Source organism: Pipistrellus kuhlii, unplaced genomic scaffold, assembly GCF_014108245.1.
Source record: "Pipistrellus kuhlii isolate mPipKuh1 unplaced genomic scaffold, mPipKuh1.p scaffold_m20_p_5, whole genome shotgun sequence".
Classification (NCBI taxonomy): Eukaryota; Metazoa; Chordata; class Mammalia; order Chiroptera; family Vespertilionidae; genus Pipistrellus; species Pipistrellus kuhlii.
In genome coordinates this window covers 1,660,359-1,679,788 of record NW_023425551.1, presented here as the reverse complement: position 1 = coordinate 1,679,788, position 19,430 = coordinate 1,660,359, and the positions used below count along the sequence as shown (strand labels likewise).

The 19,430-nt window shown below is 42.5% G+C and overlaps 1 protein-coding gene across 8 annotated transcripts in view; it reads left to right on the top strand.

Moving 5' to 3' along the window:
* ARID1B (AT-rich interaction domain 1B) overlaps window positions 1-19,430 on the top strand; it is a 325,561-nt gene that overhangs the window by 107,997 nt on the left and 198,134 nt on the right. For 7 of the 8 annotated variants that reach the window (XM_045572643.1, XM_045572641.1, XM_045572639.1 and 4 more), the window contains exon 2: window positions 3,578-3,727. The exons of the other annotated variant lie outside the window; for it this stretch is intronic. In XM_045572643.1, coding sequence (XP_045428599.1) covers window positions 3,578-3,727 — 150 coding nt within the window. The remainder of the gene's footprint in view (window positions 1-3,577; window positions 3,728-19,430) is intronic. 8 annotated transcript variants of the gene reach the window in all.

Sequence of the window (19,430 nt, the reverse complement as noted above, 5' to 3'; positions counted from 1 at the left end):
GCATCAGATTTGGATGGCACAAGAGACTTCACTTTTATAATGAGTTTCTTCATCACTTTAATGTTTTTATAACAACTTGACTTAGTAACCTTTTGGAAGACATTCATTCATTCATTCATTCATTCATTCAATAGACATTTACTGATGGCAGTCCCTCTTCCAGGAAGCATGCCAGGAGTGTGGAAGCTTATATTTTAGTGATAAAGACTGAGTAAATACACTAACTACTAGTAACTGAATCCAGTCATCTCCCCTGTGATAAAATAAAATCAGAACGGCATGAAAATGATGGAGTTGGGGCTGTGCTCGGCTAGTTAGGCTGGTGGGAGAGGGGGACTTCTGAGCTAGAAAGGCTTTGAATGCTCAGCTCTCAGCACATGCTTCCTGGTCTCAGTAACTTGCTCTCAACTGTCTGGTAATCTTGTTTGCCCTGAATTTGGTGCTGAGAGCTAAGAAGTAAACAAAAAGGCTCTCAGTAGCCAAAATTGACTTTAAACAATAAAAGCCCATGTGCTTTCCTCATGTACTGATCCCGCATAGTTTTTACGATGCAGTGGGTTTCTCCATCCTCAGCAGATTCCATTGGGATCAAGTTCAGGGTCATGAGCAGTGGCTGAGTGCTTTGACTGCAAGTGAGGAGACAGCAGAGACCAGAGTTGTGCTCTGCGGCTGTGTGCAGCCGGCAGCAGTAGGCTCAGCCTGTCGATTCACGTTTCATAGTGACTATTTGTGAAGATGTCAGAGACCCACCCAATAGATCTTTAAAGCCCTGTATCTAAAGTGATTAAAACAAGAATGCTGCTCTGCCAATGTGGCTCAGTTGGCCATCTTGTGCCTCGAAAGATTGCCTGTTCGATTCCTGGTCAGGGCATGTGCCCAGGTTGTGGGTTTGATCCCGTCTTTCTGTCTGTCGGTCTGTCTCCCCTCCTTCCCTCCCTTCCTCTTTTCTTCCCTCCCTCCCTCTCTTCCCTCTCTCTCTCTCTACCCCCCTCTCCTCTCTTCTCTCTCCCTCTCCCTCTCCCTCTCCCCTCTTCTCTCTCTAAAAACCAATGAAGACATTTAAAAAAAATAAAAACAATATTGCTCATAAAAGAATTAGACTTTAGTTCTAGACAACTGAAGTATTATATTTAGAAATTGCTCTTTAAAGTTAAGACTTAGGAAATAATACTTTAGAGCTCACACTATAACTTGTAATTTAATAAATAATCGTAGCATCTGTGTAGAATTCCAAGTCGGATTGTTGTATTGCGGTTATAATAGCAATATGAATTAACAGAGAAGACAGCCCCATTTTGCAGGTGGCAATGTAGGGCACATATCATTGTGATTGGCTATATTCCCATCCGAGGCCCAGTGGGACTTGGATTCGGACTGTATACATTTCTAACCCAGAGTCCTTACCTGAACCAGAGTTCGTCATCTCTGTTCTGTTCAGTGGCCCTCACTCAGGGCATGGCTAGCTGGGGGGCACCGGCCCAGGGCTAGCTGCTCGCCCACTGGCGCTGTGTTCCAGGTCCCCTCATTCCAGGCTCCCAGTGGGAGAGCGGCAGTCAGCTTAGTGCCACATGAATTAGCCTCCACATCTAGAAGTTTAATTGTGAAACCTCCCCGCAGATGTGCTTGCTGGCTTCCCTCTGAAGCCAGCCTGTTCTACAGATTGTTGCTGGGCTCCATTGAAGATTTGCTTATACTCTCCCCACCCTGCCTGCACCCCAGGGTGCTCCAAAGCTCTTCAGAGCTGAAGTAGGTGGAGATTTCCTAGTTGTGACTGCTCTGGTGCTAGTAGACTCCTTCCTGTTGTTTCATTAGAAAATGGAGCCCCCAGCCCCAGCACACTTCCATATTGTGTGTGAGGCTCCTGTAACCAGAAAGCAACATAGCAAAGTGCAATTCAGAGAGGAGTTTGCTGGCTGTGTTGACTGAGCTTTGCAGTCATTTTAACACCGGCAAAGTGTTACCCTAACTGCTTCAAATCAAACTGCAAAGACACTGTGTGAAACACAGTATTAGATATCAAGTCAGACATATGGGTGTTGAACGCAAGGATGTGTGTTGTGGGTAGTATATGGTATTCCAGCATGTGGAGTTGTATTTTATGGAAATTCTTTGGCTTGGCTTATGTCAGGGACATACATTCATTATGAGATATCAACTGTCAAACAAATAAAAGTAAAGGATTCAACTGTGCTGTTCATTGGTTTTCCGTCCAGACGTGCCTGCGCTGCTGACAGGGCTGTGTGATAGGGCTCTGGAGAGCGTGGTGGCCGGGTGGTTGTCATCGGTGCTGATGGGGCTTGGAAATACCTTGATTGGTTCAAAAGAAGTGTGAACTTTCACTTTTTACATGGTTTCCTTTACTTCATTGGATGTGTTATGAATTACAGTGCTAATTGATCTTAGAGGCAAAGTATTTAATATTTTTCTCCGTTTACCATTCCCTGTTTTCATCATTCTGTATTCTACAGCACATTTGTTTCTTAAGTGTGTATCTGGAACTGATCACTGAATTCTGAAGTGTGTGGGCTTCTGGGGCTCAAGTTCTTGGAGTTCTCACATGGACCATATTGTGGTATTAACAGTGACGTCACCGTTCTTCTCTCAGAGCACTGCTTCTGGCCATCCTAATATCTTGTTTTTCTTTTCCTGTCCTGCTCTCTTTCCTAGTTAGAAAGTAGATTTCTCATTAAGAAAAAAAAAAAAGAAAAGAAAAAGAAAAAATATCAACTGTGTACTTATAACATGAGAAAGAAACGATTTTTTTTTTTTATTAATAGTTTCCAGGATCTTTAGGCTTATGTAAATTAGAGATGGAGAAGACTCATTTAAGGCCATATTTTTGTTTGTACCTCTTATTTTTTTTTCAAGAAGTACACTGCTTTACATCATTACCTGTTTCATCAACTAGGGAAATACTATCCTTATATTAGATTGAATACTTTCCTTCAGTAGCTTATATTGATGGTTCTGTTATTTGACATTCATAATATTATTCTAAAAGGGTTTTATTTGTTATAAAGCAGTGTAGGTTTTTGTGTGTTTTTTTTTTTTTTAGCAAAATAGTCAATGGAATTGCTAATGTAACTGTACTGTATGCGCAAAAATGTAATTGGGAAGTTTTGGCCTTAGTTAAAAGAAGCATGCACCCTGTACCTACACCCAAACCGCAAGATTCTGCAAAAAGGGAGTTAGTGAACTTGGACTGTTGGCGTCCATTTTCATCTTGTGTGATGCATGAAAATGGATTAACATAATGCTTAGCTATTTTTAAATGTCAGTATTAGGAGCCGGCCTTCCCCTCTACACACACACACACACACACACACACTGCATTTTTATGAAGTTACTAATATTTGCTACCTGATGAAAACATTATTTTTTTAAAGCAAAGTCAAATTATCTTTTGCTTTCATTGATAGTATGTGAATAGAAGGCAGTGTGTCAATTTATGTAAGGAAAAGAATATTAAAAATACTAAATTCAATTGCTTAGCAAAAACCCATTTCATGTTGCTGAATTGAAAGCATAGTTGATTTCATTGAATTGCATCTTTTGACTTTCTCGCTTCCTTTGACAGATGCCGCCTCAGTATGGACAGCAAGGTGTGAGCGGTTACTGCCAGCAGGGCCAGCAGCCATATTACAACCAGCAGCCGCAGCCCCCGCACCTGCCCCCGCAGGCGCAGTACCTGCCCTCCCAGTCCCAGCAGCGGTACCAGCCGCAGCAGGTGAGCTCAGCAGCTGCCCTCCCACCTCGCTCTGGCCGCCAGGTCCGGCCGCTCAGCAGGTTCCCTTCCTGGTGGGAAAAGTATCATTTTGAGAAAATGCAAAACTATAACCTACTCTAAACTGTTTGCTTACGGACGGGTGTTTGAAATGGAAAGGTAGGAAGGATGTTTAATAGTGTCTTACATTACTGGATAGTGACAGCAGAAAATGCCAGACTCTTCATGTTCTTTGTCATTTGTGTTCTGAATCTTTTCAAGAAAGTGGTCTGAGGCTCATGTTGGTACATTCATGGTATTTTTATTGTGAACTTAATTTTGTTTTGTTTTTGTTTTAATGATAAGCACCATTATATTAAAACATCTATTCCTTTGGCAATGTTATTCTTATGTTACCAGCTTATAAACAGACAGCCTCTCAATTACAATATATTACAAAACTAAAGGGAATCATGTACTCTTAAGTATATAAAGCAGCATCTAGTTTAAATTAGCCTCATTAAATATTCTTGTAGGTTATGGGCTATACATTTCAGCTTGTATAATTTTAGGAAAATAGTTTATGTGCATTTGGTCAATATATGCAGTTGTTAAAATTGTTCAGTTTCATCTTGTTTTAGAGACTCATTAGGGAATTCTAAAGCATCGTGAGCTAGGGACTCTTACTTCTAATCCAAATAAAACTTGCATACACTTCCATCATAAGCATCTTGATGTAACTTGCCTCCACCCCCCTCCCCCCCTTCTTTCTCTTTTGTGGGGTAGGGCTGCTGAAGAGATGAGAAGACAGTGACACTGACTTTTCAGTGTTTAAAATGCTTTTTACTCATCTTGAGATTGGTTGAAGTTAAGCAAAATATATAAATATATGAAGCTTAATTTTAATCCGTTCAGTTGAATTCTTAAGCATTATCTTGGGTTCATTGGAGTCTCCCCTGTCACTTTTATTTAAGACTTCTAAAAGGAGTTTATGCCTTAAACAAAATACATTAAACATGTTAAATCCTGTCTTTTGCATACATGTTTTCAAAATTTTGTTAGCATGTAAAGGGATTTATTGAAGGAGGAATGTACATTATTTCCAAGTTATTTGTTCTGGTCTTTTGTTAAACTGGGAAATTAAAAACCTTTCTCATCTTTTTTCAGTAAAAGCCTGGTGTCTGGGTTTGTGAGATGTGAAATTGTAGGTTTTTCAGGGGTTTTCAGAATGATTGAACTTCTCTGTAGATGTAGAATGTTTTGTCATGTCATCAAAATTTAGGAAGGACTCAATAGACAGATTACATTACTCATTTTCCTTCAGCGTGCTGGAATGAAACTCTGGTTGTAAAACCAATTTGATTAAGGATTCTGAGTGCCTGTCATTTCCTTAAGACCAAACTCAAAATTTACTTCCTCTCTGAAGCAGCCACTGATGACTTCTGCCGCATGGCAATTAGTTATTTAATATCCTTCACATTTAAATATTTAAAGCATACTACAGTTAAAATCTTATTTTAATGAATAGTATTTTAATGGGCTTAGTTTAGGTTTGTTTTATGCTTTGATTGATACATATCATTGTATAGGAAATACTACATAACCATAACTTTTTAATATAAATATTGTGTTTATTCTGAGAAAAACCAAATACTCCTCAGATTATGTGGGAAATGTTTTATTTTCATGCTCCTTAACTGTTGAGTGTCTAGTATTTTTCAAGTTCCATTAAACTCATGATGGGACAAAGCAGTGGAAGGCAGACACGTTTCAGTGGCTAAGCAGAGGGTGTGGTTGACAGGGACGGGTCCTGTGTTAGGGAGTTTGATGTTCTTTCTGGGTTCAGACTGACTTAGGAAGGTTCTCTGGGAATGAGCTCTTGTATTTTAGATATAGTTAGCATCTCCAAACACAGAAGAATTCCCCCAAATATATCCCAAAGCAAAAATAACCAATAAAATATTTTCAAAATCAACCTGAATTTTAATAAGAATTTGTAATACTGAATTCACATACATTTAAAAACCAAAGTAGTTTAAATGTGTTTAATGTAATAAGCCAGTTTTTCACAACAGACATAATATTCCTTTCTGCAGACTCAGTTTTGTTTCCAAACAGAGCATACATAGATTTGATATTAGGGAATCAATCAGCAAATAATACTTCATGTGTCTTGTCAGTGTGATTGATACAGAAGGTAATTGTAGAGTTCCATTAAGATACCTCACTCATTTTATGTCTTTAATAATTTTTAATATATAATGTTTTGAATAATCAGTACATTCATTTGCTTTAAAAATTAAAAAGTACAAAGAAAGGCCTCTTTGCCTAATTCACTACCGCTCCTTCCTTTGCCAGATAACCACTGTATTAGTTTATTGTATTTCTTCCCAGAGTTTCTTTATACAAAGCAGCAAAATACCGTATTTTAATTTTTACACACATGATGGCATACTATCACATACTACTTGTATTCTCTATTTTTTAGTAACTTCATTCCCCATTCACTTAAATATATTTTCTGTAAATCTCTGCAAAATACATAAGGTAGTCCTTTATTCTTTTTTCTATAGCTTTATTTATGAACCTACCCTAATCTAGGTTACCAGTTCTCTTTCTGTGGGCATTTAGATTATTTTTGGTTATTTGCAATTTAAATAATATTGCCATGATACACTTTGAATATGTGCCATTTCATAAATGTGCAAGCGTATCTGCAGGGTAAGTTCCTGGAAGTGACACTACAGCTATAATTTTGGAAAATATTGCCAGATTGTTTCTCCTAGGGGTTGTACCAGTCTATACTCCCACCATCGATGTGTGAGAGGACTTGTTTCCTGGCACATGTGCCAAAGGCATGGTTTTATGAAGCTTCTGGATTTTTGCCAATCTGATCATGTATCACAAGATAATTTGCATTTATCTTATGATTGATGGCTGAACATCTTATAATATATATTCAAAAGAAGTTGTATTTCCTTTTTTTTTCAAGACTTTAAAATCATTTTTTTTATCTTAAAATTTTCTATTTAGTTGTTGGTCTTTTAAAAAATTGATTCATGAAAACTCATTATATATTAGAGAGACCAGACCTTTGTGATTTGAGTTAGTAACGACTATCCCTCATCTTGTCATTTGTCTTTTGACATATTATGGGATATGTTTATACTCCAGTATATGTGTACACATCCGATTGGTTAAGATAGAGATTTATTTTAATGGATTCCCATATAATTATGGGAACTGGCAAGTCCAGACTCTGCTGTGTGGGCCGGTGCTGGAGACCCCAGAGAGCCAGTTTTGTGTGGTCCAGAGGCTGACGGCTGGAGGCCCAGAAGGGCCCACGTGAAGATGAAGTCGGAAGGCAGCTGGCTGGTGATGCCATGTGGCTTCCAGAAGCCAGTCTTCTGGTCTAGTCAGACCGTCAGTTGATTGAGTGAGGTACACCCTCATTATGGAGAGCAATCTACTGTACTTTATTGAAAGTCACCGATCTACTGCTAATTTCACCCAGAAACACTCCGAGTTGACACATAAAATAAACAGAGTTATCTTTTCCCAATTAATTGGAGATGCCACTCTTATTAGTTACTGAATTTCCTTAGGTACAGTGTGTGGGTTATAGTCTTGACTTTTATTTTATTGGTCTTTCTATTAATGCCCTAGTACTGTACAGTTTTTATTATTTTTTTCATTGCTGGTAGGGTTAGTATATCTTCATTAGTTTTCTTTTTCAGATTTTTCTTGGCTATTTGTGTGTGTTCGTTTTTCATATAAACTTTTCATTTTCTACCATGCTTTTTCCTAAGAATGTTGTCTTTTTAGTTATTATTATAATATGGTCTCTTTTTTTTTTTTCATTATATCTTTCTCTGTGAAGCAGATGATCCTAGACCACTGAGTTTGGGGTTTTGACACACTTGGTCACTGGCGGACATGGTTGGAGTCCTTCCTAGGTGATGCTGTGAGTGCGTGACATCAGGAGAAGCGCCATGTTCCATTGTCCCACAATAGTCACCTTAAGGTTGGCCATAGATTCAGGTGCTGATGGCCTCTGGGGCCACTTTAAGTAGAATTTTCTTCATGAGGTTTTGCAGACCACACTATTAAGTGTTAATTTTGACCAGAAACCCTGGGGATGGTTAGACTGGGGTTGCTCATTCTCAAAAGGGCCATTTTTTAGTTCCTCGTACTTCTGAATATTAAATTCAAGTCAGGTATTTCTCTCTTCTGTTTAGTGGAGTTTCATGCTCTTAATTGAGAGGTATTGTTTCATATTTCACTCCCCTTTGGCAAGCCCTATACTACCTCTTCTTTCCTTGTTTCCTGTGTAGTTATGAAGTAGAAAGTTAAAATCTGCCGAAACCGGCCTGGCTCGATGGATAGAGCGTTGGCTTGGGGACTGAAAGGTACCGGGTTCGATTCCGGTCAAGGGCATGTACCTCGGTTGCGGGCATATCCCCAGTAGGGAGTGTGCAAGAGGCAGCTGATCGATGACTCTCTCTCATCGATGTTTCTGGCTCGCTCTCTCTCTCCCTTCCTCTCTGTAAAAAATCAATAAAATATATTAAAAAAAAAAGAAAAGAAAAAAGTTAAAATCTGAGCAAAGGTCAGCTTCTATTCTCTTACTTTCTATGTTCTTGGTTTACTTTCTGTTTGTATCTGGTTTTACTCAATTTATGCCAAGTCCCGATGCATCTGAAAAGGCATTATATCCATATGTTAGATCTTTCAATGAATAGACATTTAGAACATGTAATCTGCCATGCTGTTGGAACTGGGACTCTCTTAATATTTTCTAGTTGTTAATTTGACATCCCTTACATAATTTAAAACTATACACATGTAATATAATAGATAATATAGAACGTATAGGCAGTACATTTCCATTATATAATGAAACTTTACTAATGTCTCCTTTATTCTTTCTAAATAAAATTCACAGACCTTATGGATACAAAATTCATAGGTAGTATAGATTACCTGGACAAAATTTCAAACAAGTCAGAAAAATGCACTAACTGTATATGGAAAAGAGAAAGAAAGTAGCAGATGATAAAATAGTGAATATTTAATTAAATAAATTAGATAGGATAGTGAATATTTAATTACATAAAATATAGCTTAGGCATGGCTATATTAAGAGAGTTGTGAAAAGATGCTTGTGTGTATCTATGGGGTCACTGTGAACTGCACCACTACACAGTGTGACCGATCCAGGAGCATTAGCAACTTATGTCATAAGCAGGTTATTAGTGGTGAACAACTCTTGGTCAAAACAAAGTCTAATTTTCCCTCAATACACATGGTAGTTTTATTCCTGGAAAATTCAATGTATAGTAAAATTATTTTAAGAGTCCTTTAGAATTGGGTTCTAGGCTCAGACAAGGAATTAGCGTTTTGTATTATTTTGCTTTTAAATCTAAATGAATGTTGGGACTTTTGAAGATACAGTGGGACTTGACTGTTGGGTCAGAGTCTCATACATTGTAGAATGATCTGTCATCCCCACAAAGATCTGCTACTCCCACTGAGTTTCCTTGTATTTCCTCATCCTTGGGACAACCAACTGCCTCCTTGAAACCTGCTAATATAATATAATATATAATATAATATAATATAATATAATATATAATATAATATAATATAATATAATATAATATAATAAAGTATATATATTATATTCTTCCTAACTTTTTGGAAATAAAATTTATATATAATATGAGCGACCTAGATACAAAGTTTTAAACATCAGTATAGAGCCCTAAATGTAATGGGAAGAATAAAAAGCTTTTCATAAAAGGTTGTTTTTCCTAAGTCAATGCTCAGAATGTCTACACTTGAAGGCTTGTGCAATAGTCAGAGGTTTGCCATCTGTGGCATGTGATAACCATGACCTCTCCACTGATACAAAGGAGCAATTAGATATGGTGTTGCGTGAACAGCTCAAAATTATGAGCAGGATTTGAATCTGTGGGATGTATTACCACCCAGCAGTAATATAGAAAATGAAAATACGCAGCTTTTAAGAGAACATGTTTACAGAGTGTTCAAGAATCAGGTGCCCTGGAGGCAGCCCCCTGGTGTGGGCCCAGATGGACGGTCTGTGTTAATTCCCTTCCCCTGCCTGGTCCTCTGCTGTCCAGCTCACTTCAGGGCTGTGACGCTGCCAGCCTCCAGCGCCCTCTCTGTTCTTATAGCCTGAACTACACTTTTCACGCCAGAAAGACCTTCTTTTCCTCAGAGAAGATTTGTAGGAGGTAACTTTATTCAAGTGAATACCAATTTATTTTAAGAGAAAAGAGAAGTCAGGATGGATTTTTGAAAAGCCTAGTGTAAAGTGGCTGGAGTGTTGAAGACTTGGGCTCTTTGGGTATAGTTTTTCTTCCAGCTGATAGAATGATCTCAGATGTTGAGAGAAATATTGGGTATTATCAATGTATACTTCTCAAGATATAACTTTTATCTCTTTATTATTCTTTTAACCTTAGGTTTATTGAAAAAAATTGGGAAAGATAGGATGGGTAGGAAAAGCAAAATATAAACCATTTATTGAGCTTCTTGTGCTTGGGAATGTCCTCCATGCTGGGAACCACTGGCTAATAAGACACTGTGTCCGACTTGAAGGGGCTCCGTCCAGCAGAAGGGCCGACATGCACAGATAGTGACAGGACAGTGTGGCGGGGGTTTCAGGCTATGGCCCGGTGTGGTAAACGGGCCCCACAGGAGGGCTTGAGGAATGGGCAAGCTGCTGGGTAGAGAAGAAGAAATGATGTTATTGTTCTTGAAAGTAGAGGTAATGCCCAACCTTGAGTGATACTGAACAAGACTCTGAGGTTGGTTAAAGAGTCAGCGTCATTTCGAAGGAACATATTAATTATTAATATGTTTGGAATTGGTGACTTGTATTATTATTTTTTAATGATTGGAAACAAAATAAAAGGTTATTGTTTAATACTTTTTAAAATGGAAAATAGTACTTGCTTGGCAAGCCACATGGCACAGTGGATCAATCTCTCAATAGTTGAACCAAGTGAAAGTCTGAGTCAACTTACATCTGAGTGTTTAAATATGTTCTAAACTAGAGGCCTCCTACACAGATTTGTGCACATTGAAAGGAAATTAATTAGAAGGTGGCCTGCGGGGCAGGACTGGTGAGGTGGGCTGGACACGCCCCAGAGCCAATCTGCCGAGGTCTCTCCCCGGCCAGCCACACCTGGGGCGGTGCCAGGGTTTGAAGGGCATCTGCAGAGTGAGCGGGGTCCTTCCTGCAGGTGGGATCCCTCAGCCTGGCCTGGGGGATCGGGCCGAAGTTGGCAGTCCAACATCCCCCAAGAGGTCCTGGAGTGCAAGAGGGCACTCTGCAAAGTTACTGTTGCTTGGTATCTTCTGCGTTGAGCATCTGCCCTCTGGTGATCAGTGTGCATCATAACTGTCGGCCAGTCACTTAGCCTTTTATACATATAGGTACTGCTTTATTTAGACACCTTTGTGACCTGCTATTTCAAAAGAAGATGCAGTAAATGGAAAGCATTTGGCAAATGGGCATCATTTGAAAAGGAGATAGCTTTGGAACATGAGGGTAAAAGACTTTAAGCTTAATAACTTGTCGATCAAATAAATCACTAAAGGAGTTCAGAGATTAGATTAAGCACATTGGCAGTGACCCATTGTGGTATAAACAGTTCTTTATTGCTGTTGTTATTTAATTTATCTAATCTATATTTCCTATTATTTATATGACAAAATGTTAACTTATAAGCTGCTTCTTATTCTGTAGCTTTTGTGGAAAATTAACCATAAAAAGCCTGTGTTAAATCATGGAAGTGTTCATATTCTTTGCTTTATAAGATTTGTAATGGGAGCAAAGACAGGGGCATTTGTTGTTTGTTGTCATTATTTGCTTAGCATTTAGTTACTGACATTGGAGGCTATGGATTAACTTGATAATAAAGGTTTGGAATATAGGTTGATAAAAATTGTTGTTGTTTTAAAGCTAGTTGATTCCTGGGGAAGCCTTAGATCACGTTTGAATGTTGAATCTCCTCTTTCTTCTTGCTGTCTCCATTGCAGTGGTCTTCACTTGGAACCATTGCTGGGGGAGCGGGCTGTTCTTTTTAAGTTTAAAGAGTTTGTGAGCAGCGAAGGAGAGAATTTTTCCTTTCAGGTCTGAGCAAGGCCATCCTAGATTTGAGGGACCATGTGACTCTTCTGGGACTTGGGTTGCAGCCCTCCTGGCTGCTGGGAGGCGGTGCCAGGCCTGGCTGCTGCATCAGCAGCGGGATGGCTGCTGGCCAGGCTGGCAGAGGTTAGGAGGGCGAGATGAGAAAGTGGTGGCTTTCCTCACTCGCTGCATTTTTTCTCCCTTGAGAGACAGAGCAGGATAGTAAAAGCTCAGCATTAATTTTGAATATAGAGATAATTTGCTGCCTTGACAATTTCAGTTCATATAGAATGGTCAGTTTTATGCATTTGAGGATGTGCATTTTGTTTCTTGTTATTCCTAAAAGCTTCTTAAATGAGTAAGTAGAAGAAACTACTGAAGAGTGAAGAAAACCGTTTTGAGAATGTTAGTGTCATTTGACATGAATGCTCTGCTGTTTCTGATTGCTGTAGAAGTCAGGGTGATCCTGGGCCTTTGCTGCTATTTCATAGAAGTGGAGTAAAGAAAGAGAAAAACTCTCAAACTCGATACAGATCTCTTTCAGTAATAAAGCATTTTTTGGCTCTTTAATAGAAAAGTTCCAATAGTTATTGTTTTTATGTTTTATATTATAACTAGAGGCCTGGTGCAGGAAATTCTTACATGGCTTGGGGGGGGGGTCCCCTCAGCCTAGCCTGTACCTTTTCCAATCTGGGACCCCTTGGGGGATGTCTGACTGCCGGTTTAGGCCCGAGTTATACATCCCTCTTACAATCCAGGACTCTTGGCTCCTAATTGCTCACCTGCCTGTCTGATTGCCCCTAACTGCCCCCCCACCCCCGTGCGCGCATACACACACACAACCTGATCACCTCTAACTGCTTCTACCTGCTAACCTGATTAACCCTAACTGTCTCTCCCTCCCCCCCCCCCCGCCCCCGTTGGCCTGGTCACCCCCAACTGCTCCCCCCTCCCGGCCTGGATGCCCCCAACTGCCCCTCTCTGCTGGCCTGGTTGCCCCAACTGTTTTCCCCTTAGCGCCCCCCCCCCCCCCCCCAGCTGACCTGGTTGCCCCCAACTGCCGCCGCCCCCCCCCCCCCCCCCCCCCCCCCCCCGCCCCTGCCGGCTTGTTCGCTCCCAACTGCCTCCTGTGCCAGCCTGGTCACCTCATGTTGCCTGATGTTCAGTTGTTTGGTTGTTCCTCACTAACCCCCTGCCAGCCTGGTCGCTCCACTGTTTGGTTGTTACTGTTATTGTGATGGCGTCCTGGACAATTTGCATATTCTTTTATTAGTATAGATTGGGAATCTATCTGCATTGAATTACAATTTGATAATGCTACTCATTTCATAATTAAAATACTAATTTTTTTCAAGTATCGGAGTCAAAGGAAAAGAGTGGGATTATATAGTGCTAACATTTCTAACACTTCACTTTAGGAAGGTGGTGGGAGGTATCTCCCAGGAGCCTGGAAGCCACAGTACCAACTGCCTGGCCTGATGTCGGGCATGTTTAGAGATGTGTGGCCCCTTGATACTTTCTCGCTTATTATTAATGACCCTGAGAGGCCATACAGCAATCTGTGCCTGAATGTGGTGGGGCTTGGGTTTGATCCCAACTCTGTTTTAATGTAAAGGTTCATGGTCTTCTTTATTAGTGTTTATAATAGAGATGCATTTTGCTCCAGAGATAGGCTGATAGTCAAGCCTTAAGGCCACCAGTATGGGCTTTTCCATTTGTTAACTGAGTGTTTAAGCTTTAGTGTTCATTATAGTCACCTGGAAGGCTTGTTGAACATCTAGAGTTTCTGATTCTGTAGTTGGAGTATGGCCCAATCATTTCATTTCTAACAGGTGTCCAGGTAATGCTGATATTGCCACTGATGCCGAGAAGGAAGGGGAGGGGTGTCAGAATAGGCAAGGTGCAGCTGGCGCAGGATTACGGCATTTGGTCAGAGGTGAGATTGAGAAAGGACCATGAGTCAGTATGAGGGCAGGCTTTACCCTGGGGGTCTAGGGGAAAATGGACCTGGCAAGGTTAATTTAGCTAAGATTATGGAGGGATTTTTTTTTTTTTAAGACAGTTAAGTGCTGGGATTAAATAGTACAGCAGACATGTTAAAGAGAAAATGGGAAGGGGATAAGGAACTGGAAAAGATGAAGTGGTCTGTGCTCAGTGGTTTTCTTGGGAGAGGAGCTAGAGGGAACGGGACCCACCTGGAAATTCTCGTAATATCGGGTGAGAGCTGGAGCCAGCATCACAGCCTCAGCCTGCTTTGGGATTAGGCTCGTTTCATTGAAATGAAGATCGCTAAGCATAAACGGAAGTAGATGGGATCCCCACGCACCCAGCACTGGGCTTCCAACAGTTCCATGGCCAGTCTTGTTGCATCTACGCTTTGTGTTCTTCCCTCACCCCAGCTTCCACCTTCAGTTCTGTACTCGGTGAGTCCCTGACAATATATCAGTGTATCCGAGATATTTTAGTGTATCTGTAAAAGATAAATGGTTTTATAAAAGAAATATAGTACAGCTCTCCCATTTAAAATATAATTTTTTCATAGTTTTCTAGAGTGCACATTTCTAGTAGTCTCAAGCGGAATAAATGTTTCTGTTTTATTTACATTGTGGGCTGTTTGAATGAAGACCCCAAAAAAGTCCAGCTTTGGGTTTATACCTTTTCATCGCTAGGGTTTTCTTCTGTCTGTGCCTCTCCCTGTCTCTCCCTCTCCTTTTTCTTTCTTTTCTTTCTTTCTTTCTTTCTTTCTTTCTTTTTCCTTCTTTCTTCTTTTTCTTCTTTCTTCCTTCCTTCCTTCCTTCCTTCCTTCCTTTCCTTCCTTTCCTTCCTTCCTTCCTTTCCTTCCTTTCCTTCCTTCCTTCCTTTCCTTCCTTTCCTTCCTTTCCTTCCTCCTTTCCTTCCTTTCTTCCTTTCCTTCCTTCCTCTCCCTTCCTTTCCTTTCCTTCCTTCCTTCCTTTCCTCTTTCTTTCCTTCCTTCCTTCCTTCTTTCCTTCCTCCTTTCCTGTCCTTTCTCTTTCTTTTTTCTTCTTCCTTTTCCTTTCCTTTCCTGCGCCTTTTTTCCTTTTCCTTTTTTCTTTCTTTCTTTCTTTCTTTCTTCTCTCTCTCTCTCTCTCTCTCTCTCTCTCTCTCTCTCTCTCTTTCTTTCTTTCTTTCTTTCTTGTTCAACTTACTTGTTAAAGAAGCTGGGCCACTTGTTTGTTTAGTAGCGAACCCACAGCTTGGGATTTGCTGATTGTGGTTTAATGTGTCCCTTTTATTTCCTACCAGAGGCCCGGTGCATGAATTTATGCATGAGGGATGGGGGGGTGAGATGTGGGAGGTTGGCCGGCCGGGCCAGGGCCTGCAGGTTGTCCGTTGCCCCCAAGGAGGGAGTTGGCCCTTGGCCCTCCCTGGGAAAGAGGCCGAGTTCGCCACCGCGCACCCCCAGTTTCTCATTCCAGCCCAGGCCCAAAGGCCCAGCGGGGTCGGGAGAGGAGGCGATGGCCGCCAGACCGGCCACGGAGGTTTCCCACTTTCCCTCCTCCTCCCCTCGCTGCCATACCGCCACTGCGGTGGGTGGGCGGCCCCCGGGGAAGGGAGAGGACGGCGTGAGACAAACCCTGTGTCAGGGATGACTTTCAGTAGATCGCAGTGAGGGAGCTGCTCTGCTACATAGGAAACCCTGACTCAAAAGCAGGTCGTCTACGAATGGTTTAGCATCAGGGGCTGATGGGGGCTGCCGGGGGGGGGGGGGGGGGAGAGGAGCGGAGCACCTGCGGGAGGTTGTCTGTGAAAGCACACTAACCACCTCGGCCACGCAGTGCACCATGCCATCTGTGGTCTGTATTGTGAATCTGCCCCCTGGTGGTCATTGTGCGTCATAGAGACTGGTCAACCTGTTCCGGTTGTTTGGCTGTAACACCCGTTTAGGCATATATATATATATATATATATATATATATATATATATATATATATAGACTAGACACCTGATGCATGAAATTCATACATGGGGGTAGGGGAGTCTCTGAGCCCAGCCTGCACTCTCTCGCAATCCAGGACCTCTCAGGGGATGTCCCTGAGGGATCGGGCCTAAACTGGCAGTCAGACATCCCTCTTGCAATCTGGAACCGCTGGCTCCTAGCTGCTGGCCTGCCTGCTTGCCTCATTGCCCCTAACCACTTTGCTTGCCTGCCTCATTGCCCTTAACCACCTGCCTGCCTGATTGCCCCTAACTGCCTCTGCCTCAGCCCCCACCTCTGCAGCTTCATCCTGAATGGCATCTGGAAGATCGTTAGGCTGCCCGGTATAATTAGCATAATACATTTTTATTATTTGAGAGGCCAGGTGCAGCTGGAGGGTATTTGATGAGCTGCTCTGTACCAGACCGAGGTTTTGTTAAACTTATTAATGATTTTGGCCAAGAACATTTCATTGCTGGCTTGTTCATGAGGAGGCATACAATATCTAGTCTTTTCTCTTTCTTGGCACTACTGATCATTGCTATAGTCTTTTCCCTCTTAATTTCCAGGATATTTTTTACTGCGTTCTTTAGCCATAAGACTGCCAGTAACAAACAACAAAATGTGTTTTGTAGCACATTGCTACCAGGCAATGTAGCTGTTAACATGATAAATATTCTTGGACGTGAGCCCAAGTTTTGTTCAGTGTTATGTGTTTATCCTCATACATTTACTTTGTATTGCTGTGTCTGGTTCCAAGTGTGAGCTCTGAGAAGTCACTCAGTCAGTCATTCACGGCTCTTATTGAGGGCTCCGCATGGCATCCATGAGGAAGTAAGACTCCCATGCAGGAGACACACACACAAATAGTTAAAACACAGCATCGGGAGTTCTTTCCGGGAGAGTCGGCAGGAGGTGGTTGTGTGATGTGGAGTTCATTTCTCCGGGATCTTGAGGACAGCCAGATGCTTTGCAGATGCAGAGGGAAGGAGAGCCACTTGGGACTGAGACTGAGACAGAGCCACATGCAGACACGTGGCCTGGGGGAGCCCTGAGCAGTCAGTGGGTGAAGCCAGGGACATGCAGTGCCCACGAGAGGCAGTGCAGCTGGAGGGTATTTTATGAGCTGCTCTGTGCCAGACCAAGGCCTGGACTTCCTTGTGCAGGCACCGAGGAGGCGGCCTCGGCCACGCAGTGCACCATGCCATCTGTGGTCTAGCATGTCTGCTGTGCGAACATGTGGGCCAGCGAGTGTGGCACAAAGCGGCCAGTGAAGTGCTGGCTGTGGGGAAGGGAAGGGGGTGGACCTGGCAGTGATTGGGTTTGGTGAAGCGTCAATGGGTGTGGATGGTGCAGGAGGTCAGGTGTTAGGAGGACAGTCAGGAGAGTCATTTCTGGACTTAATGAGTGCGTGGGCCCCCCCTCAGCAGAGAGGTTCAGAGTGTGGTGAAGACACGGGCCTGGAAGGAGAGATTGGGAAGTCACCACCCTCTGGGGTCAGCGTGCAGTCCTGGCCTAAAGGCTGAGGCCCCACCCAGCTTTGGAGGCGCAGGCAGACAGGAGGCAGCGCGGAGCCTCGCGTGAACGTTGTCTGTGATTGGGTTCGGACGCTTCTTGCGAACGGTGCACAGAATAAGCAAAGATAAAGCGCAGGCGCGTGTCACTGGCCATGCCCTGGCAGGGGAGGCCTACCGTGTTTCCCCGAAAATAAGACATCCTCCGAAAATAAGACCTACTTACAGGTTTTCTTCTGAGTGAAATATAAGGCATCCCCTGAAAATAAGCGCCCCCCCTCCCCCCAGGCTAAACATGAGAGATTTGGTCCACTGATTCTGAAAGAAATGGAGTCACAGGAAATTCAGGAATTGGATTGTTATGATGATGTTCCAGAAGATGATGACATGATTGACATAGAATAAATGAGTAAATTCTTGATACTGTAGGATTCACAGTTTGTCTGGTTTGTGTTGACAACTACCGTACTACCATACCGTATACAGGTAATAAATTTCCTTTATTTTCATTTAACAATAAATGTGTACCGTATTCTTCTTCATGGAAAAATAAGACATCCCCTGAAAATAAGTCCTACCGCATCTTTGGGAGCAAAAATTAATATAACACACTGTCTTATTTTCGGGGAAACAGAGTAGGTATGGTGACCAGATCATCCCGCTTTTGGCAGGACAGTCCTGATTTTCAACAATTTTTCCCGCATCCCGCGGCGTTTTAAAAAAGTCCCGATTTTTGGAAAGAATCTTTCCAATCTTTCCAAAAATAGGGAGTTTTTTAAAACGCCACGGGACGCGGGAAAAATTGTTCAAAAGTGGGACAATTTGGTCACCTTAGGAGGCGGGGGAGATGACGTGGCTCCAGAAGGAGCAGTCGGGCCTCTGGCCGCAGGCGCTGCTGCCTGGGGAATGGCTCGCATGAAACAGTCGCTGCCTGCTGTTTTCACTTCCCTGAAAAGGGAAAACTCCTGATTTTTTTCTGTTAGCAAAAGCAGGTGCCACTGTAGGTCTTTTCTAAAAGGGAAGTGGCATGAAGCAGACAGGAGAAATACCCAGTGTGATATTCTGTTAGAGGCACGGCTTTGTGTGTGGGGCAGGTGGCTATCATGGGTGTGTGTGTGTGTGTGTGTGTGTGTGTGCGCGCACACCAGCGTCCAGGCCAGTGTGCTCTGTGGCAGTGTGTGTGTGTGTGTGTGTGTGTGTGTGTGTGTGTATGTGTACACCAGCGTCCAGGCCAGTGTGCTCTGTGGCAGAGTGTGTGAATGTGTGTGTGTGCGCGTGTGTGTGTACACCAGCGCCCAGGCCAGTGTGCTATGTGTCAGCTTGTCAGAAGCAGGGCTGGTGCTGCTCTAACCCTGGGCGCTGTGCTGTAGACTGTGATCTGGCATGGCCCTCTTCTTGCTGGTAAATTAATTGCTCTTTTTCCTCTTCCCGAACTGAAAATAGTCCGTACCAGAAAGCGAAAGTGCTCGGAGGGGGAACCTCGGGTTTGCTAGGAGATGCAACTCCTGCCTCTGTTACAGCGCCAAGCACAGACTTCCAGTCCTCGTGTGAGCCACGTGGAGATGATTGTCTTCCTTCAGAACCGGGACCTTTCCGGATGTTCTCTCAGTGAAATTCATGCTTATGTTCAAATGTAAAATTGAGGCGAACAGGTTTCATTTTCAGCGATTCTCACTGTCCCCCTCCCTCCCAACCCCAACTGTACTTAATAATGGAAAGCCTCTTGTGGTTGGGAGGCTTCGGTGGAATCTACTTAGTTTGAACTTTTAAAGCCGTATCATTCTCTCATAGCTCAGTCTGTTAAGTGTTGCTTATTTTACAGCGGACAGCGTCTAAATTGAAATGTGTATTCACTATAGTTGTAATGGTCTTTTTCAACTTTAAAAATAATCAGTTCATTCAGCTACAAAAGAAAACACAAAGAAATTTGGAAGGCTAATAACAAGCACGGGCACATGAGCTGTTCTGTTTCTCACCGGAAGGTGACTAGCATAGTGTCTGAAAGCTGGGAACGTGTGTGTGTGTGTGTGTGTGTGTGTGTGTGTGTGTGTGTGAGAGTGAGTGTGTGTGGAGCAGGCTCTGCTCATTTGTCTGCCCATTGTGCGGCTGTC